At 34.7% G+C, this 22,206-nt stretch overlaps 2 protein-coding genes and 1 pseudogene across 9 annotated transcripts in view; 2 read left to right on the top strand and 1 right to left on the bottom strand.

Annotated features, from left to right (window-relative positions):
• Positions 1–14,265, top strand: part of DNAI7 (dynein axonemal intermediate chain 7) — a 92,915-nt gene extending 78,650 nt beyond the window's left edge. For 7 of the 8 annotated variants that reach the window (XM_007503514.3, XM_007503513.3, XM_007503512.3 and 4 more), the window contains 3 exons: positions 2,910–3,077; positions 5,054–5,167; positions 7,874–14,265. In XM_007503514.3, coding sequence (XP_007503576.1) covers positions 2,910–3,077; positions 5,054–5,167; positions 7,874–8,149 — 558 coding nt within the window. In that variant the 3' untranslated portion in view covers positions 8,150–14,265. The remainder of the gene's footprint in view (positions 1–2,909; positions 3,078–5,053; positions 5,168–7,873) is intronic. The other variant, XM_056799408.1, reaches the window with a different exon arrangement.
• Positions 8,344–22,206, bottom strand: part of IRAG2 (inositol 1,4,5-triphosphate receptor associated 2) — a 133,902-nt gene continuing 120,039 nt past the window's right edge. Inside the window, 7 exon segments of the mRNA XM_056800651.1 lie at positions 8,344–8,906; positions 9,435–9,542; positions 10,658–10,759; positions 11,013–11,059; positions 11,172–11,234; positions 15,065–15,108; positions 20,776–20,923. Coding sequence (XP_056656629.1) covers positions 8,663–8,906; positions 9,435–9,542; positions 10,658–10,759; positions 11,013–11,059; positions 11,172–11,234; positions 15,065–15,108; positions 20,776–20,923 — 756 coding nt within the window. The 3' untranslated portion in view covers positions 8,344–8,662.
• VN2R654P (vomeronasal 2 receptor 654 pseudogene) lies at positions 15,711–16,492 on the top strand (annotated as a pseudogene).

The raw sequence follows: 22,206 nt of genomic DNA, 5'->3' as shown, positions 1-22,206 counted from the left end.
TTTGATCATGTAGGCATTGAAACAGTGACAATGGAATAAGACCTATGACTAAAATATAACTCTGAAAGGGTTCCTTATTCACAAGGAATTACAAGGAATAGGCTAGCTAAAGGTCATGAGTGTGGGAATTAGGGGGAGGGAGGGAGGGAAATGAAAGGTGTGCAAAGTAGCATTATACAGTACTTTAAAGAGACATAAATATGAGGAAATGTCAGAATCGGAATAGTAAACATTTAGGTGAATTCAGTTTAACAAACAGAAGCATACATGATTTCACTTGCACAAAAAAGAGAAAATATATGAGGAGGTCAGAAAATAATATTTCCGCCCTCTCAAGAAGGCATGATATGGTAGTGATGAGAGGCTTAATGATTTGAACATGTTCTGGAACTTACTTTCTCTTCATTGCTTTTTTTTTCCCTCCCCTCCTTATTCTTTGCCTCCCTTTTCTTTATCTCTTTCCTCTTGCTTTGCTAAAAACAGCAGCTAATAATTTCTTAGCTTGTTTCTTGGCCCAATTTCACTTTTCAAAAGGTGGAGAAAACATTTAGCTTTATTTGTCATGTAGAAGAATAAAAACTGCCATTTCCCCTATATTTATTTTGCTTGGTTCTTGAAGACCTAAGTAGAAGTAAGAAATAGAAGTAGAGTGTTTTATTTCAGCTTGTTAAAAAGGGGAAAAAAATAACGAGAGCTATCTCAAATTGGAATTCACTGTTTCAGAAGATGGTGGGGTTCCCCTTGACTAAAAATCTGTAAGCAAAGCTTGATGGTCACTTCAGGACAAGGCTGGATACTGTATTGTAGAAGGGATTCTCTCTCAGGCAAGTGTTGAATTATATGGTCTGGGAAATCCCTTCCAATATTCCTCTGGGACTCTTATTTTGATTCTTCTTTGTAGTCTGAAGGTGATACTGGGTTCTCAAAGGCTATGTATGCTACAATCGGTTTTACCAAATGAGAATGACCTTGAGTATGGGCCAAAGTACTAGGAAAAAAATCTTTTTTATAAAAGGGTACTTTTATCTTTTCTAGTTAACAAGCATTTTAAAGTTAATCTGTTCCTCCTATTGAGCAATTAAAACAAAAAAAGTAAGAAAAGAAAGCTCGTAATATATAGCTGTATAATTTGGGGAAAAAAATTCCCATGTCCAAAAATGTATGTCTCTTTCTGCATTTTAAGTTCAGCATCTCTCTTTCAGGAGAAGTGAGTGGTATATTTCATCTTCTTTTTTAAAACTCCTGGTTATTCTTATAATAATTGATTCCCCGTCCCCCAAAAATAATAGTTGATTCCTCCTTCCCTCATTACATTTAATAGTAACTTATAACATTCATTTAACATTTTTTTGAGTTCCAAATTCTCTCTCTCCTTCTCACCCTTCTTCCCTTCCTGAGACGGTAAATAATCTGATATAGATTTTACATGTGTAATCATGTAAACCATTTTCCCTTATTAGTCATTTTGTGGAAGGAGGAAGAAGAAACATGTTTGGTCTGCATTCAGATTCCATCAGTTTTTTCTCTGGAGATGGATGGCATTTTTCATCATGAGTCTCTGGGCTTGTTTTGGATCACTGTATTGCTGAGAATAATTAGATCAATTTATGGTTATTAATTATTGCATTGATCAGAGTTGTAAGGTTTTTAAAAGCTGTTTTTCTCTATAATGCTATCATTGTATAAATTGTTCTAATTCTGCTCAATTCATTCTGCATCAGTTCATGTAGGTCTGCCTAAGCTTCCCTGGAAACAGTCCATTTCATCATTTCTTACTACACAATAATATTCTATTGCATTTAAATTCCATAATTTGTCTAGTCATCCCCCAATAGGAAGAACATATAAACTGACAGTGAAGTAAAAAAGTAAAAGAGCATTAATGAGACATTTAAAAAAATAAAATAATGAATAGTGTTTCTGCTCCAGCTTCCCTTAAAGAGCTGCCTGATTTCTCAACCTTATAACTGAAATCTCTAACTTAAAGTTGGAACTTTTCTTTGCTGTTAATTCCATCAAAAAAGCAATTACAGGGGGCAGCTGGGTAGCTCAGTGGATTGAGAACCAGGCCTAGAGACGGGAGGTCCTAGGTTCAAATTCGGCCTCAGCCACTTCCTAGCTGTGTGACCCTGGGCAAGTCACTTGACCCCCATTGCCTAGCCCTTACCACTCTTCTGCCTTGGAGCCAATACACAGTATTGACTCCAAGACGGAAGGTAGGGGTTTAAAAAAAAAAAAGCAATTACAACTCTGACATTATACATTATTTAAGTCTTAGCTTCAAGTTGAGTAGGATAACACATTTACCAGGTTATCTATAGTTAGAAGTCAAGATTTTAACTGTTACAGGTTTCTTGCTACTTTTCTTTTTCATTCTTTTCTTTTCTTTTTGGTGGGGTAAAGGAGATGGCAGAAGAGACAGTGGTTCAGATTTATAATTTCATCCATTTAGGCAACTCCATTGTAAAACTTCCTATACCGATGAATACACCCAAGAAACTTGACCAGAACTTCTAGGCTTGTGTTTAAATTTAATAGAAGTGGAAATTTTTAGAAATGTTTTTCTTTGGATAGATTATTTTAGCCAAATATTCAGGAGTTTTGTATAACATATAATTCATTTAGTAGACCAACTCTTATTATTTGAGTCATGGAACTTAAAGCCGGGAGGGTCCTTTAAGTTCATCTAGTCCATTCTCATTTTACAGATGAAGAAGGACCCAAGTAGTTTTCCCAAGACCACACAATCAGTGACAGCACTTACTAGATTAGAAGCTTCATAAAGAAATGATTTTTTAAAAAAGAATTCATTAAAAGTTTTAAAATATTATACATTAGTTTTTCAAGTAAGCTTAATTATTTTTTGAGTATATTTTATTTTGAAATTTCTACTTTTTCCTTGAAAACAGGATAGCCAATGTATGCTAGCTGCAGTTGAAGTAGGTGAAAATTATGAGCTTTCTCATCTGTTAAAAAAATGGATGAATATTTCTTCTTTAATAATTGCTATGAAACAAACTGGATTAAATATCTTTCCATCTGAATACTCTGGTGCTTATGTTGCTGTGAATGACAAGGTAAAAATTTCTTTTAAAGTTAAATGTATTGATGATTTTGAATTTAACATTCCTTATATATGTAAATGTGCACACACACACACACTTTAAGGAGTTCAAGAACATTTGATAGCCTTACTTATCCAGGGGCATAGAAAGAAGTGGAAGAATAAATATAACTGCTCATTCATTGAATCTTCTAACATATGAGTGTCACTGGCAGGGTTAGAAACTGAGTCTAGGTCTTTAACTTCCAAATATTTGATCTAAGTGCTGTTATTATAAGTTACTTTTCTCTGAAATTTAATCCTCTAATAAAAACACACAGCCCATCCATGGCTATTATTATGAAAAATGGATCAAGCATTTGTAAAAATAATAACTGACACGTGCTTTAAGGTTTGCAAAGTGCCTCAAATCTGTTACCCTATTGGAGCTTCTTGGTCCCTTAAGGCAAGTTTTACAGGTATTATTGCTCTTATCTTAAGGGAGAGGCATTTAATGAGCTATCCATAGACACCAAAATAGTATCAGAGGCAGAGCTCAAAGCCTAAGTCTTCCTGATTGGATTATTCTGCCCATATTGCAGATAAAGAAGCTGAGGCACAGAGAGGTTGAGTGTCTTGCCCTATGGCAAGCAGTGTGGGTCACACAGTAAGTATCAGAAGTTATATTTGAATTCAGGACTTCTTGACCCCAAGTCCAAAAGTCTACCCCCTGGGCAATGTAGCTTCTTCATGAGTAAGTCCACTGACTGCAGGCTCAGAGAGGAAGTATTGCAAGAACTGTCAGTCCCATTGCTGGTTTTCACCAGATCCCTTGGGAATCCTATAATAAGTATTCTTCCTAGTAAAATGCAAACTCTTTGAGGGCAGGCAATATTTTTGTCTTTGTATCCTTAGTACCTGGCACAAGGCCTTTCTCCTAGCAGGTACTTACTAAAGGCTTACTAACCTGAATAAATGTGTTTGTATCATTTAATCTTGCTTGCTTTATTTCGATGTCAGAGAAACAAAGAAAAATGCTGGCTTTCCAGAAACCAGAAGCCTTTATTAAATATCCAAACTTTTCAGAAATCTTACTTGGGGCCCAGCATGGTGGTAGAAATAAAACTCAACAAGAGTAGGGAGCTGTGAAATCCCAGGAAAGTAATTTCATCTCATAGAAAGGCTTTTAAAACCCCCTTGCTTTCTTGTGGCCAGCTTTAAGTGCTATGCTCCTGTGGGCCTCTAGAGATAATGTGAGAGGGTGAATAGAAATGGCATTGGATTTGGATTGAGAGAAGACCACGGTTGTGTCAAAGCTCTGACACTAATGTTTATTAGAGAAAAAAAAAATATGGCAACCCTTATAAGCCTTAAAGCTTTCTATAAGTAGGAATGATGATGATTATTGAAGGCAGTTTAGAATCAAGAAGACCTGGGTTCAGATCTCCCCTCTGACATTTGTTGTATGACCATATGACCCAGGCATGTCATTATTCACCTCTCTCTGCCTCAGGCAGCTCCCTAGAATTAATTAAGTTGGAATTCGGTTTCAGTCGATCAGAACTAGGTATTGTCTGCCTTCACCGACCCATTTTATCATCTTGACATCCTAGTCATCCCATTCGATGTGACTTCTCCATGAAAGCACTGCACCATCCGTCCTGAGGCTTTAGGTGACATATCCTTAGCACCAAAAGGATGCTTGATTTCTACAATCACGAGGCAAGGCGCATTGTGCAGTCCAGACAGAATGGCTCTCTAGATCAGTCATTACAGATCTTGCATTTTGCAAGCATCATCAGTCTAGCTGAATTCCTATATTCATGAATGTTATAGAAAACTAACAGCATGGGTAGATGTACTATGACATAAATGCATGTTTGTGTAAACAAAATGTGTGGGAGTGACTCAGAATGCCCAAAGAAATCTTCCCTCCTTCCAAGTGATGAATACCTTGTTAATGCTTACATAGGTAGTATAGGATTAATTCCTTTTGTGTTTATATTGTAGGATCCATTAGTAGAAATGAAAACTTATCGACAAATGGCCCTTTTGGCATCTTCCTTTTCTTTCTGTTGGAGTAAATGGAATCAGGCATGTGGTCCTCAAAATGTCATTTTGAAGGTATATTTTCCAAAGTTCAAATTTATCCTTCAATGTCATTAGAAAGAAGGTTCTGTATAATGTCTTAGGAGCCGAGTAAAAGAGAAAGATAACATTAATTTCTCCTTCTAAGACATGAAAAAAATTTATCAAAAGCATTTCAACAAACATTCAGCCACTAAAATGTATAAGGCATTGGGCTGGAAGTGGAAATAAAAAGACAAAGATGAAAAAATCCTTAACTTATGAAAAGCTGACATTCTACTGACAGGAAAGGGAAGATAAAGTATGGGCCCAGATAAATAAATATGAGGGAATTTGAGAGAAGAGAGAGGACTATCAATGACTAGAGATCTAGGAAAGCTTCACAGAGGAGGTGGCACTTGAGCTGGATCCTGAAGGAGAGTAAGCATTTTAGGAGGAAGGGAGGAAGTGGAGGGATATTCAAAGTGTGGAGAGATAACTTGTGCAAATGTAGAGAGAGGATGTAGAGTTTTGGGACCAATCACAAATCCAATTTTTTAGAACAGAGGATACATAAAAGGAATTATTGTGAAATGAGGCTATAAAGGTAGGTTAGACCCAGATTGTTGAGGGCTTATAAATCCAATTTTATTCTTGAGGAAAGTGCATTACTGAAAGTTTTTGAGTAAAGGAGTGGTAGATTTAGATTTGTATTGCAGGAAGATTATTTTGGGAGATGAATTGGAAAGAGGAGGGATTAGAGACCATTAGACATCTATTACAGTGGCACAAACGATGAGGGAGGATTTGAAAAAGGGTAGTAGTTGCATGAGTAGGGAAAGGGGACAAAAGGGGAAGTAAGAGATTTTGGCAATAGAGATCAAAGAGCTAAAACTGTGGAGGAGGGAATGTTCTATTTCTATTTTAGAAGAGGTTAATATGATAGAATACATAGGCAGAGATGTTAAGCAGATAGCCGATGTAGGACTGGGTGAGTATATAGATTTTTGTAAAATATTCAGTTGTTTCAGTCATGTCTGAGTCTTGGTGACCCCATTAGGGATTTTCTTGGCAAAGAGACTATAGTGGTTTGTCATTTCCTTATCTAGCTCATTTTATAGATGAGGAATGGAGACAAACGGGGTTAAGTGACTTGCCCAGGGTCACACAGCTAATAAGTATCTGAGGCCAGATTTTAACTTCCAAAGATAAACCATCCTGACTTCAGTCCTGGCACTCTATCTGCTGTGTTGCCTACCTACCTAGACATAGGAGTCATCTTTAGAGAGGTGATAACTAAACCAATAGATGAAATTACCAGGTATAAAGTACATGTAGAAAAGAGGGCCCACCACAGAACCTTGTGAGACACCTACATGTAGGGGATAAATGATGAATCAGAAGAGCAGCTGGAGGAGACGGCAGAATCTTAGTGAGAGAAGAGTATCAAAGAGGAAGGAATGGTTGAAAGTGTCAAAAGCAGCAGAGTTGAAAATTAAGAAAAAGTAACAATGGGGTTTAACAGCTGAGATTTTTGGCAACTCTTGACACTAAAGCAACAATGGAGTAATGGTGGAGATGACATAGAACTGATGTTGAAGATTTACGTTTTGACCTTAGCCACTTAGCTTAAGTTTAATGAAGACACCGGGAATAGGAATGAAGAAGATTGAAATTATGAGAGTGGAAGGGAGAGAAGGGAGGGACTGGGATGGAGAAAAATACAGTGGTCCAGGTACTCAACTCGTAGAAAGGAAGGAAAATGCCCTGATAGATTATAGTCACTGGAATATGGACTGAGTAATGTAAAAGGATGATGTGAACATCCCAAGAAATAAGGTTGCCAAATGAATGCAGCTAATGGAGTGTCTGGAAATGGCTGTGGGGAATAAGTGTTTGCTTGCTCTTCCCCCTCACCTGCTTGGTCAGGATGCACGAGTGGAGCCAGCATCTTATAGGGAGGTGGGTAGGGATAGAGGACAGCTTGCCAAAGTTTTCAAAAGGTCCAGAAGCTAGAAGGGGAATTTGTCAATGTTTAAAAAACCATAGGAGAGCAACCTTAAAACAATATCAGATTATCAAAAACTGAGCTATGTTAGCTAAGAGATCCCCAAGTGATATGAACTCATTTTGGTTAAAGCTGATGTCTGTGGCATCTGTGTCCTGATACAATGATTCCGGCTTTTAAATATATCATATCAATGGCTGTGATATTTATTTCTCTGAGAGAATTATGGGATACAAAAAAAGCAGTCCCTCATTTTCAGAACTCCCTGGAAACAAAATCCCAGGATCTTATCAAGGTCCAACAGCTTAACACTGGGCACTCTTTAGTTCAAGCTGGATGTGCATAAAATCAAATTTACAACAGAAGAACAAATGTTTTTGAAATAAGAATTCATAACTGGGCAATTATAATTAGACAACATTTTTATTTTTATTTTTTAAAAATCCTTACCTTCTGTCTTGGAATCAATACTGTGTATTGGCTCCAAGGCAGAAGAGTGGTAAGAGCTAGGCAATGGGGGTTAAGTGACTTTCCCAGGATCACACAGATGGGAAGTTTCTGAGGCCAGATTTGAACCCAGGACCTCCCATCTCTAGGTCTGACTCTCAATCCACTGAGTCACCCAGTTGCCCCAACATTTTTATTTTTTAATGAACTCTGTTACTTGGAAAAGTACCAGTAAGCGTCCACATAACCCTCCACAATTGGGCAATATCGCAGTTTTGTAACTCCTAGAATTCTTTGTTCTTTCATAGGTGGGTGAACTTCTCAAAAAGGAGTATGTTGAGGATGATGAGTGGTCCATTTATATGTATAATGGTGAAAGAGCACAAAAACTCAAGATTAATGAATCCAGTAATACATTTTCAGGAGAGTTAGAAGAACATACTGAATTACATTCTACTTTGTATCACATGATCAAGGATTTTGCTAGTAAAGAAGCGATGGAGAAAATCAGGAATTCAAACTACCTATTTGTCGATGCAGTATGCAAACTACTACTCTCTGTTAGAGTACTAACCTATTCTTAATGCCTTACAAATGGTGGAATTTTGGTGAGTCAAGTACATTTGGAAAAAATCAAGTATTCATTCAGCTAAATATTGCAAGAGAAATGTAACTTAAAATTTCCCATTAAAGTTGTCTACTCAGCATTTTTACACACAGATTTTATTTTTGAAAAACAGAACATTTAGGCATGTTGAAAATTTCAAATACCATCATATTAAAACTATAATGATTCTTTATTTCTTCAACATTCCATAACGGATAAAACCGTACAAACTTTTTGATAAGGTTCACTTTAAAATTCACAGATTTTCTAGTACTTTGAGAAGAGTACAATATTCATTCGCTTAGCTTTATAAAATTATCAGGGATGTAAGAATGACAGAAGCATTTCTAAAAGGTGGTGATTTTCTACATTTCACTTTTCATGTTAAAATTATAAAACAAACTTTCCAGAGTAAAGCCATTGATTTACAAGTTCAGATACTGAAGCTTTAAAAATCAATATGTGATTGCTGTTATTAAACATGTTGCCATCATACTGGTGGGGGCCCCTTGTGTTGGAGTTTGGTATAAGGCCATAAAACTTGTTGGAGGGAAGTCCAGGAGCCCCCATTTTCTACAGGAGCAGCATCTACAGTTCTTTGGAAAAATCGGCCTGTGAGAAAACTCATAAAAGCTGCAAATAGTACAATAACCACAAACGAAATCCAGAGAGTTATATTTATCTTTCGAAAGGAGGTCTTGAGATCAGATGCCCAGGTTGCTCCTATGTCACAACTATGAGGAAATTGCAAATACAGGAAGTTGATTATGCCAGTGCAATGTATCTATTAATGGTACTTTTGTTAAATATACTAAAAAGTCTTTGGTATACTTTATATATGCTCTATAAATCAACACTGTGTCACTGCAACTTACTACAAATTATTCTGCTTCCCCTCTCCTTAAGATAACTTTAAATGAAATTTCTTTTGTGAAGAAAATCAGACTCATATCCTACAAGTATAAAGGTACTACTCTTAATAACATATAGGAGCTAACCTGCATAGGGCTTGAGATATGTCTATAGATAGAGAGAGAGACAGACAGACAGACAGACAGACAGACAGATAGACAGACAAACAGACAGAGGGATATCTTTACCAAACATGTCTGAAGTAGAGGAAAAAAAATTTCTGGTCAGAAGTAAAGGGACTTAGAATTTAAGAATTTAATTTTTAGCTACATTCATGCAAAGCAATATATATGCATATATATGTATGTATATATATATAATTTGCATCTTTTAGCAAATATACAACTTACAGTGAAGAAACATCCCATCTGGACTGATTTTTACTCTTTTCAGGAAGACTTAGTTTTCTTGTTTTCTCTAAAACTTCCTCAGTAGGTGGTTCTGATTCTTCTTTATCTCTGAATAAATCAGTTTCATTATTTAAGATGACAAGAACTCATTGTGCAAAATGAAAATAATGTTAAATTATAGCTACAGACAATGATTTAAATATATTTGAGAAAATATGATTACAAAATTATTCTAAAAAGTTTCTGATTTAATTCATTTATTTGTTTAATTTTTAAATCTATCTTTGAGAGTATTTTTTAGTCATACCTAACAGTCTATGGTATCAAAAGCATGATAATTCAGGTCTTTCTTCCCAAAGATCCTGATTAATTTAAAATAGTTTTAAAATTTAGAATAAATTGACCAGGAAAAGGACTTTATGGAACCATTAATATTTTTAAACAAATAAAGATGTATGTAATCTTCTCTGAAAAAATATGTGAATAAAAATAGTAGCTAATATTTACCTAGCATTTCAATATTTGCAAAGTGCATGCATTATAAACCCAAGAGATAAATGATATGGCTATTGTTACCTCTATTTTCTATGTCAAGAAACTATGGCTCATATACATTAAGTAACTTGGCCACACTCTCTTAAATAGTGTTACCTGACTCAGGTCATGTAGGTTGAAATTCAGTGTTCTTTCCATGACACCATGATGATTGATAAATTGATAATGGTCACCTTCCCACAGACTGGATTTGAACCAGCAACCTGAAGAGTTCCTAGGAGCTCCATTTCAACAAACTATAGGCTATCATTTCAATAAGCTAATAGTAACTAAAGAATTTCTTAAAATTAAATCATTTTCATTGAGTTGTACCTATTTGGTTTTGTATTTTCAACTGTTTGTTTGTCCAGCAACACAAAATTATAATGCCAAAGTGGATTACTTAACATTTTTTTTCAGTATGAGATGTACCAAAAGAATCTATAATAATTTTATTTCGGTTTTTGTAAAAGGAAGATAAAATCCTATTAAGTCCTCAGGAAGCACATCAGGAAGCACAACTAAGTTGGCTTTTTGTTTATTTACATTCACACTGTAAATCTGCATTACATTAGCAAATCCCCCCAATATGATGGATATTAATTGTTAAAATCTGTTTTTCAATGTAGCTTAAAAATATATGCTAATGTTGAAGTGTTTATAATAGCTTTTTAATAGGACTCACTTACTTTAAATCACATTTGTCTCCCTCATCATCAGCCCAGGAATATGTACTAATAAAGCGTTGAAGTGATGGACGGCGTTCACTTTGTTTTGGTCCCAAAATACGCCTGAATTTTAAAAAAAACTACAGTTCATTTTGCATCATTGAAATGATTTAAACAACTCTTATTTCACATAAAACCAAGGAAAAATATGATGCATTTTATTCATGGACAAATCAATTTTTTTGTGTGATAGATGACTTTGCAAAAATAATGTAACAGTTAAAGGTCACATTTATTGGTATGTATTTCAAATACACATTTACTCAATTAAAAATAGGCCTAAATTCCCCCAAATGGGGAACAGTCATAGACTTACCAACTAGGTCTTCTACAGAGGCGGTCATTTTTTTCCATTCCTGACATCTTGAGTAGTTGATGGTTTTAAAAGAAAAATTTGAATGTTAATTTGATGAGCTTCTATTTTTCCTATTTAAAAACTTTTGCTCTTGAACGAAAATATTGGGAATTTTCTTACCAATCCTGTATTTCCAATATTCCTGGGCAAGGTTGCAATGCTGGGTTTTCGAAAAGATAATGGCTATAAACATACGTACACAGAGACACACACATATGTACACATGATTATAGTTCTTTGACAAAATTAGAATTATAAAATGGTATGATGCATTTTAATGATCTCCTGAGATTTAGATGAATCAAATATATTCCCATTTACTGAAGTTATTTCAATTAAAGTCTAACCCACATTTCAAGGTAAAGTAGAAAATAAAAACTGAATGTCTGTTGTGATGAAGTCCCAAGTCTTCCAACTTTTATAGAACAGTATTCATAGCCTATGGAAGAATGCCACATACAAGATACAGGAGAGCTCTTTTGTAGCAGTTCCCAAAAGAAAATGTTCACATTTGTTATCTACTCTCTGCAGAGAGCCTAGCTGTTTTGGTTAAATATTTAAACACAGAAAAGACTACAAGTTTAAAAATCTGGGCAATATGGAGTCTTCAACTACCTATCTTTGTTGGCTTTGATATTTTAACAATTAATCGTATTTATCTTATATATAAGCTTTAAACAGATATACCTAACTTTTTCTAACAGGGAAATTCAACAACTAAGTGTCTTATGTGCAAGAAAGATAGAATGTGAAGGAAATACTAAAATACCATGAATTCACAATTTAAGAGGGGATAAAAACAAACAAAAACTATAATACAAAATAAAATACAAGATACACTACGGAGAGTGATATTTCTGAGGAAGAAAATAAAGTTTTTGGTTGGATGGAACAGAGAAGGCTTCAGGGTGACAATTTTTACTTAGTACCCATATCGCTGGGTTGTGATAGCAAATGAAATAACATATAAAAAGTTCTTTTCAATCTTAAAGTGCTATGCAAATACTGGCTATTGGTTTCTCTTGCTTAGAAAGAAAGATATAGCTGAAAATTTCTACTTCATAGCTTTTAATTTAAGAAATCAAACCTCTACAGTAAGGAATCATAAAGGTGTGGAAACAAGAAAAAGGTTAGGAGGGGAAAAAATAAAACCATAATGCTATAAAGCTCATTAAATACTTTCAAATCTATGAGAGGAGGCAACGAAGGTATTTTTGTATTTGAGTAAGCTGATGCTCAAGCAAGTTAATCTGCCCAAAGTCATGCAGCTAATATGTGTTGGATCTGGCATTTTGAATTTTCTGACTCTTAAGTCCAGGACTTGTTCCACCAACACCATGCCATCTCCACAAAGCTGCAAAAGCAGATCAAGAATAGTGCTGAAGAACCAGGAGAACATTGTACACAGAGACAAACACACTGTGGTATAATCGAACGTAATGGACTTCTCCATTAGTGTCAATGCAATGTCCCTGAACAATCTGCAGGGATCTAGGAGAAAAAACACTATCCATAAGCAGAGGACAAACTGAGGGAGTAGAAACAACGAGGAAAAGCAACTGCCTGACTACAATGGCTGAGGGGACATGACAGAGGAGAGACTCTAAATGAACACTCTAATGCAAATATTAACAACATGACAATGGGTTGGAATCAAGAACACATGTGATACCCAGTGGAATCACACGTCGGCTACGGGGGTTGGGGGGAGGAAAAGAAAATGATCTTTGTCTTTAATGAATAATGCATGGAAATGATCAAATAAAATACTATAAAATTAAAAAAAAAAGAATAGTGCTGAGTTTGAACTAATATCAATGAGTATTCTGATGTTGCAAACCATTAAGAATGGAGCCTAGGGAACAAAAGTAGACATTTATCTAGCTTTTACCAGGCCCAAATCTGTTAAGTCAAACTAAAAATATTGAATTAACTTTGACTAATATAGAAATAAGAGAATGATTACCCCATCCTACACACAGTCTTTTTTTAAAGACAATGTGAACAAACAATAAATCTCCAAAGTTATAAATTGTTTTTGTAATCACATTGAAATTAAATAAATGAACTTTCTCATTTACTTTAAATTATTTTGGGTTTCTGTTTCAAATTCAAATATTTAATTTAAAAATTTCAGCTTTGCAAATATTACAGTTTTTAGGTAAATAAAAAATCTAAAGATCTTATGTTTGATATTTTCAAAGTTACCTTGGCTTTTGAAAAAAGGAAATAAATTTTAACCTATAAAAATGTCATTATGAAAAAATGGAAAGAAAGCATCTAAAATATTTTTTTTTATTTCTAGGGAACTAAAATGTTTAGATTTATATTTTCCAAAGGAAATATTCTGTAAAATAACTTTATTACAGTAAGACACATGAAATGCTGGGAGGCAATTTGGAACTGTGCCCAAAGGGCTTTAAAAGAATGCATACCTTTTGATCCAGCAATATCACTACTAGGTTTGTACCCTAAAGAGATAATGAAAAATGTTTGTACAAAAATATTCATAGCCATGCTCTTTGTGGTGGCAAAAAAATTGGAAAATGAGGAGGTGGCCTTTAATTGGGGAATGGCTGAACAAACTGAGGTATATGATGGTGATGGAATACTACTGTACTGTAAGGAATGATGAACTGGAGGATTTCTATATGAACTGGAAGAACCTCCAGGAACTGATGCAAAATGAAATGAGCAGAACCAAGAGAATATTATACACAGAAAGTGAAACGTGGAAAAATACAATGTAACGGACTTTGCTACTACAAGACAATCCAAAGGGACCTGTGGAGAAAGAATGCTATCCACATGGAGAGAAAGAAATGTGGAAGTAGAAACACAGAAGAAAAACAAATGACATCATTTAATTATGTGGATGTGTGATTTGGGGGTTTGCTTTTAAAAGATTGCTCTATTGCAAAAATGAATAATATGGAAATAGGTATAAAGTGATATCATTTGTATAATCCAGTGGAAGTGCTTATTGGATCCAGGAGTGGGGAGGGCAGAGGACAGTGAAAGAAAATGAAATATGTAAACATGGAAAAATATTTTAAAATTTAAATTTAAAAAGACATGAATTAGGTGTGAGGTATGAGTACCAAAAAAACAGTGTGGCTTTGTGGAACAAGCTGCACTGCTTTATGAGCATATTTTGTAATTTATGCACTAGTTATAGCTTAGCAATAAATAACAGAATCTATTTGCTTCATTATATAAGTGGATCAGATTATTTCCTCTTGTGTTCCCTGTTTCTTTGGATGATTTGATCTCTTCCATCTTGGGTTTGAATTTTGTTTTGTTAGGTGGTTTTTTTGTTTGTTTTCATTGTTCTAACCTATGATTCCCATAGTTTAAGGAATTCCTAGTGTAGAATCTCCTTCCACTGACACAGCTTGTCAATTCACCTATAACTTTTACAAAGTTACCTGGAAGCAACATATAGCTGAAAAGACCATTCTATGATTACATGGCTTATATGTGCCAAAGGCAGGACTTAGAATCCAGGTTTTCTTGATTCCAAAGCCAACATACCTTCCCACTGTACACCTAAATATAAACTGATCTATCTATTCAAACAAGACATTATTTAAAAGTAGCATTTAAGAAAAATGTTAATAAAGCCATTTTAATGCACTAAATGAACTTATCAATTGTGATTAATTTTGTAAAACAAGTTATTAATTACTGCATAATTATCTTAGCAACAGGATATATTGCAAAAAAACAAAATGAAAGTCAGAAGATCTAGATCCCAGACCTGCTTCTTCTACAAACTAGATGTATGACCTTAGGCAAATTACTGAACTTCTCTGGCTCTTGAATAATATGAAAGTGCTTGACCATACAGCCTCCAAGCTCTCTTCTTATTTTATAATTCAAATAGTCTATAATTTTATGGAATCTAGATTGTTATGTATAGGGTAAGACAGTTTATACCAAGACACTATGGAATAAATAGTAAATAATAAACATTTCATAAACTCTTTGAAATTTCATTCAGCTTTAATTACCTTAGAATTTAGAGATGGTGAACGGTTTTTAGTTGGGATGTCATCTGAAGGGAAAAGCAAATATTATTAAAGCTATATATGTATATATATATGTGTATGTATGTATAAACAGTTGACATTAAAGCAACAGTTTTCCATTTTTGACTACTTCCAGTAGATTTCAAATATAAATAAACATTAAAAAAGAAGTCAGTAAATTCAATAACTAAAGCTTAGAAAATGATTACAGTTTAAAATTTATTATAATCATTTAATAGCCTTTAAACATTTCCTACCTCAAGTCCAATAGGAAGAGGTAGAAAAAGAAATTCCATTCAAAAGAACAGCAAAATGTATGAAAACATCAGTAATTCAGCTACTACTAAGAAATACACAGGAATGATATCAATATAGTTATAAGACATTCTTTACCAAAATACAGACAAATGATTGGCGAGAGATGAATTGCTCATGGTTGGGCCATCCCAATATAATAAAAAGGAATTTACTACCAAAATTAATTTACAGATTCAGTACCACATGAATCAAACTACCAAAGAATAAGAAAATTCATCTGGTCAAGAACCTAAAATAAAGAGACAGTTCATAAATCACAAAATGACAAACATAAAAGTAAAAATAATCAGGAAGGAATACAGGAAGAAAGGTAACAAAAATCATCACAGTGGTTGTGGCCTTCAAGGTTTTGAATCCAGGGAGCAGGATTAGATATGGACAAATGCTAAAGTATCCAACTGTGTAGTTTTCATTTGCTCTGAAATCCAAATGATTTTCTGTGGCATCTGGCTAGGAACCTCTTTGCCATCCCCAGAGGCAGACACATCCTCTGAACATCATCACTGCATATAATCAAGGATCTGTTATTTTCTTATATACTGGAAACAAGGGTGTTTTGACCCTGGAGAGCTTTGCTGTGGCGTTTCTGGCTAGGACCCTGCCTAGCACTTTCAATAAAGCCAAGAATTCACATTCCACATGCTGGTGTTCTACAGTGTGCAGATATCCTTTCTCCCTACATAAAGAGAAGATAGTGGTGACCATGGAGATGTGCACCATCTTGACCTCTAGTGCTAGAATTTTGAGTTGGATTTTTTAAACACTTAATATTCATCTTAGAATCAATACTGTGTATTGGTCCCAAGGCAGAAGAACGATAGGGGCTAGGCAATGGAGGTTAAATAATTGTCCAGGGTCACACAGCTAGGAAGTGTCTGAGACCAGATTTCAACCCAAAACTTCCTGTCTCTAGGCCTGGCTCTTTATCTATTGAGCTACCTAGCTGTCTCCTGTACCTTTATTCTTAAATGCTATGTAATTCTTCTGAGTCCAGAAGGAAAAACATGGAAAAGGATAAAGAACAAAATGGATTTTAGGCATAGGAATCCTTCTAGGATTGCTTCAAAATCCATGCCAGAGGTAAAAGGGACTTGAAAAATAAAAACATCACTCTGGCACAAAAATGAAATGGATGAACATTTAACAGACAGAAAATTCCTCGTTAGTGATGTGAGAAACTGTTCAGAATCAGCTGTCTTTGTTCAACCACTAGAATAAAAATAAGAAGGGAAATATCGCTCATTATATTAAAAAAACTAGAGATTAATTTCCCTAATGAATATTGATACATAAATTTATATAAAATACTACCAAGGACATTATAGCAATAAGACCAGGTTGAATTTATACCAGGAATAAAGGTTTAATTTTAGGAAAACTAGAAACATAATTGATCATCTCAGTAACAAAAACAATAAAAATCAAATGATTATGTCAACAGATACAGAAAAAGCTGTTGAAAAATACAATATTCCTATTAAAAACACTAAAAAGCATAGGGATAAATGCACCTTTTCTGAAAATGGTAAGTTATATCTATTTAAACCAAAAGTAAGCATTATCTGAAAGCTTTTCCAGTAAGATCTTGGATAAGACAAGGATATAAATGATGATTAATATTCATAGAAATTACCCAAAGAAATGGTAGTGATAGCAATAAGATAAGAAACAGATTGAAGCCAAAAGGAAAGGCAATAAAGGGGGAAAAAACTATCACTTTTTGCAGATGATATAGAAGAGAATGAAAATCCCTGACCCCTTGACTCTTCTTAAATAAGACCCCAGATAGAATTAACCAGTGAATAGTGAAAGGAAGTGATTGATTTCAGATAATGATTAATAACAGTATAGTAGCTATATTTATAAGATTATTAAGCATATTGAATGTAATTTATTTAGCTGTTTTCTCTGTAACTTCATGTTAGCTATTGTTTCTAAAACTTCCTATAAGCCAGCAAACCAGCATTTTGCAATAGGCTATAGCTCAGAAGACCTGTGTCCTTTAAGTGGAAGATGTACAGGTTGTCCCCTCTGAGCAGAAGGCTTGACCATATATGGCACATAGAGATATCTGATACAGAACATTTTCTTGAATAAAAGATGCCTTGTAAATATATTTCTCTGTGTTCCACTATCCTAGGGTTGGTGGTTGACTATTGGGGTGTGATCTTGAATGATATAATATTAAGGTATAAAAAAGGGAGAAAACTCTCATTCAATTGTCTTAGGTGGGAGGAAACCTAATAACCCAGCTTTGCTGGTCTCTCTCAATAAACTTGTTATTGGCTTGGAGCTTTGCCTCTTTGTTTCCTTATTGGCTGAAAAAATATTCATCCCAATTTGGTGGTATACTCAGAGAACCTTAGAGAGTCAATTAAAAATCTAGCTAAAACTATGATCAACTTTAGCAAAGTTGCAGGATTACAAAATAAACCCACACAAATCATCAGCATTTCTACATATTACCAACAAAACCTAGCAGAAAGAGATAGAAAGAGAAATTTCATTTAAAATAACTACAGACAGTATAAAATACATGGAGGTCCACTTCCCCAGAAATACACAGGAACTCTATGAACACAATTATAAAATAGTCTTCATACAAATAAAAACAGATCTAAGCAATTGGAGAAATATTCATTGCTCACCAGTAGACCAAGCTAATGTAATAAAAATGAAGACATTACCTACACGAATTTATTTATTTTTGGGCCATACAACAGAACTACAAAAATTTATTTTCTCAATATAGGAAAAATAACAAAATTAATTTGGAGGAAAAAAGTTCAAGAATATCAAGAAATTCAATTTAAAAAGTGAAGAATATTATTAGCCTACCTATACCAGATTTCAAGTTGTACTACAAAATGGTAATAACCAAAACAATGTGGCACTGGATAAGAAAAAGAGTGGTTGATTAGTGGAATAGTGTAGGCATATAATATACAGGAATAAATTACCACAATTATCTAGTGTTTGATAAAATCCAAAGATCTGAGCTACGGGGATGAGAATTCACTATTTGACAAAAACTTCTGAAAAACTAGAAAGCAGACTGGCAGAAAGTAAGCATACAGTACCATCTTATGCCATTCACCAAGAATGGATTTAGACATAAAAGATAATATCTTAAGCAAATTAGAGGAGCATGGAAGAAATTACATATCAGATATATGGAGAAAAGGAATTCATGACTGGCAAGACATAGGGAGGTTCATTAGAAGTAAAATGGATTATTTTGATTACAGAAATTTAAAAAGTTGTTACACACAAAAAAACCCCCAATGCAGCCAAAATGAGATTAACAGAAAACTGGAGAAATACTTTGCAGCAGATTTTCCTGATAAGGGTTTAATTTTCAAATATATAGAGAGCTGGTGCAAGGGAAGGTGCAAAGAAGAGTGCAAGGAGAGATTGACAGCTCTCAAGCCTGGATTCTCTTAGAGAGCTGGCTGGGTCAAGATTCTAAGCTATTGGAGGAACAGCTTTCAACTGTCTGTCTGAAGCTGGATTTCAACACTGAAGTTGTGAATCTGGGACTCTCCCTAGAAAACCCATCTTTCAAGCTCTCTGCCTTAGATTATCATCAAGAAGAGATTGAGAGGAAATCTCTTCATTCTGGTGGACAGCGTGATTTTGGAAGAGAATTTCTCCCTTTCCTGAATCTTCTAAGGACTTTGTAACTGGATTTCTGCAGCCTGACCCACCAAGGACTCTGGGGAGAATATCTGGGCTTCCCGTTTAGACTTTATCTATTAGTTAAATTTTAGTTTAGTTTAGTTTAGACAGGTTAAACTTAGTATAGAAACTATATTGGGTTAAGTATCTGGGGTTTAATAGTCAGATGGTCTATTAACCCCTTTCCTTCCCCATCATTCCCTTCCTTTATTAATAAACTTATTTATATAATTATGTTTTCCCTTTTCTATACCCTTGCCCTCTCCTAAAATCCTCATATGACAGAGCTGAGCCAAATTCATAAACAAAAGCACAATTCCTCAACTGATAAATGGTAAAAGGATATTTTTTCAGAAGAAGAAATGAAAGCCATTAAATGAAAAACACTCTAAATCACTAATATTTAGAGAATTGCAAATTAAAATGACTCAGTGGTACCACCTCACAACCATCAGATTGGCTAATATACCAGAAAAGGAAAAAGACAAATACTGGAAGGGTTGTGGAAAAATAGAAACACTAATGCACTGTTGGCAGAACAGTGAACTTGTCCAACCATTCTGGAGAACAATTTGGAACTGTGTCCAAAGAGGTATTAAAGCTGTTCAGATCCTCTAATACAAAAATACCACTACAAAGTCTATACCCCAAGGAGAACAAAGAAAAAAAAAAGACCCGTATGTTAAAAAAAATGTTTATTCCGCTCTTTTTGTGGTGGCAAAGAATTGGAAACTGAAGAGAACCCATCAATTGAGAAATGGTTGAACAAGCTAGGTATATGAATGTGATAGAATATTATTGTGCAGTAAGAAATAATGAAGGGGTTGGTTTCAGAAAAACCTGGAAAGGCTTACATGAACTGATGCAAGAGTAAAGTGAACAATTTACACAGTAATAGAAATGTTGTAAAGATAATTAGTCCTAAGAGGCTTAAAAACTCTATTCAATAAAATGATCCACCACAACTCCAAAAGACTCATAATATAAAATGCTATCTACTTCCAATTAGAGAACTGACAGAATCCAAATATAAATTTAAGCATTTTTTCCTTTCACATTTCCAAATCAAGGTTGTCATGTGGGATTATTTCTTGAAAAGTGAGTATATAATTCAAATTCAAAGAGATTCTATCTATATTAAAATTTGATCAGTGAGGAAGTATCACCTAAATCTGTCCAACACAATCTTATACATTTATTTTTACTTTAAAACAACAATAGCAACGAACAGTGAGAGCCTAACGTTATGTTATAATTTCCTCCAGCATTCCCTGTCCTACCTCCCCTGTCTACCTGCCCCCTCACCCTGCCTCCCAAGTCCCTTCAGTTCATTGTGCTGGAGAGCCAGAATCAGTTAGGTACAGGAGCCTACATCCCAAGGTGTTTGTTTTGCCTCCTAGGCACATGCTTGGAAACAGAAGCAATAATAATTCAGGACAAAACTATCCTAGAGGACCACCAGGATTAGACAAGTGATCAGCAGCAAGCAAACTTTCCTTCCGTTCTGGTGATATTATTAGGATAACTTCTCCATTTTCTCAGGAGAAGCACATTTAGACTGGGAAAATAACGCGGCTGTGGAACTAAGCTCTATTATTAAAGGCTCAATGAATTCTTCTATCCAACACATTATAGGAGAACGAATACAGATTGTTCGAAAAACAAAAGTGGGGAAGTTTGAAAACATTCTTGATTACCTTCATCTTCAAGGGTGCTAAACGGCCTTTCATTCTGAAGGAGGGCTTGTTTCAGCTCTTCTAATTCAGCGTGTTCTTTGGCATACATTCGTTTCAAGTTTTCAACATGCTGAATCATCACTTCCACTGCCTTACTGACTCGGCTTTCCTGATAAAGGAAAAAAATGCTTTTTTAAAAAAATAGTTCCTTTTTGTAAGGAGGAAGGAGACTGTGCAATCAGCTCTCATTTAAGTCTATGTTAAATATCAACTTCAGAACAACAAAAATATCAATAAATAGATCCTATTAAATATTTAAAAATGTGGACTCATAAAGTCTTTTCTTCATATCTCTATGAGCTAGGCAGGAGAGGCATTATCAACATTTTAGAGATGAGGATACTCAAACAAAAGATCTTGTCCAGGATGTCAGTGCTAGTAAGTAGTAGAGGAGACACTTCAATCCAAGTTTTCTCATTTCTAATTTTACTCAAAAATCTTAATGCAGTTTTAGAACTGTACTAAGACTTTCGGGCTTCCCTATATCATAAGTGGAAGGGCCCTTAGACTTCACAAAATCCAATCCCCTCATTTTATTGATGAAGGAATTTGAATGTTACAGCTGAAGATACTGCCCAATGTTAAAAAAAAAAATCTAGTAAATGGTAGAACCCAGACCTCCAAACCAATGATCTTTGACCAAGAATTTAGGATACTTTTAAAATATCTCAACTTCTCCTCCAATCTTCCTCCACCCCTTCCATGCTATGGCTCTTTTCTGAGAGACGGAACAAAAGAACAGGTTATCCACACATCAGGCAAAAGGATGAGACCAAAGTTAGTACTTAATGGCTTCTTCCCTCTTTTTTAAGTGCTGTATTTTGAAGGGTTTGTCTGTTTGTTTTTACTTATTTTACTTAGTATTAGAAAAAAGCAAGCACAGCTCAGCACCTAGGTCAATAAGTTTTGGTTCCAATCAGGCATCTTTCTGCTATTTTACTTATTTGAAAAACTCAAACAAAACCTTTCCCATTCAGTAAATTTGCTTCCTCCCATTCTGTATCCCTCCTATCTTCCGACTTCCTCGATCTTTGTGACCTAATTTCCACATTAAGTGCTAGCCTTTTCCTATTATCTCTTCCTGTACTCATCCCTTTTCTGCTTTTCTACTGGGCCTGATTCCTATAGGCATCATTTTTTAGCTTGTATACCCATATTCTTTCAATAAACACGAAAGTAAAAAAAATAATTTGTAATATGAACTCCATATTCATAATTAATACATTCTATATTCAGAGGTAGAAGATGATAGTGGTTAGAGACCCAGCCTTGGAACCAGGAAGATCTGGGTTCAAGTCCTTCCTCTGATACAAACTCATTTTGTGACCTTTAACCCTTCAGGGCTCTGGACAATTCTCTAAGCCTGTAAGTTGCAGAGAAGGGGCTGAACTA

Source organism: Monodelphis domestica, chromosome 5 (assembly GCF_027887165.1).
Source record: "Monodelphis domestica isolate mMonDom1 chromosome 5, mMonDom1.pri, whole genome shotgun sequence".
NCBI lineage: Eukaryota > Metazoa > Chordata > Mammalia > Didelphimorphia > Didelphidae > Monodelphis > Monodelphis domestica.
Note: the sequence above shows the minus strand (reverse complement) of the source record. Positions and strands in the feature narration are given on the sequence as shown.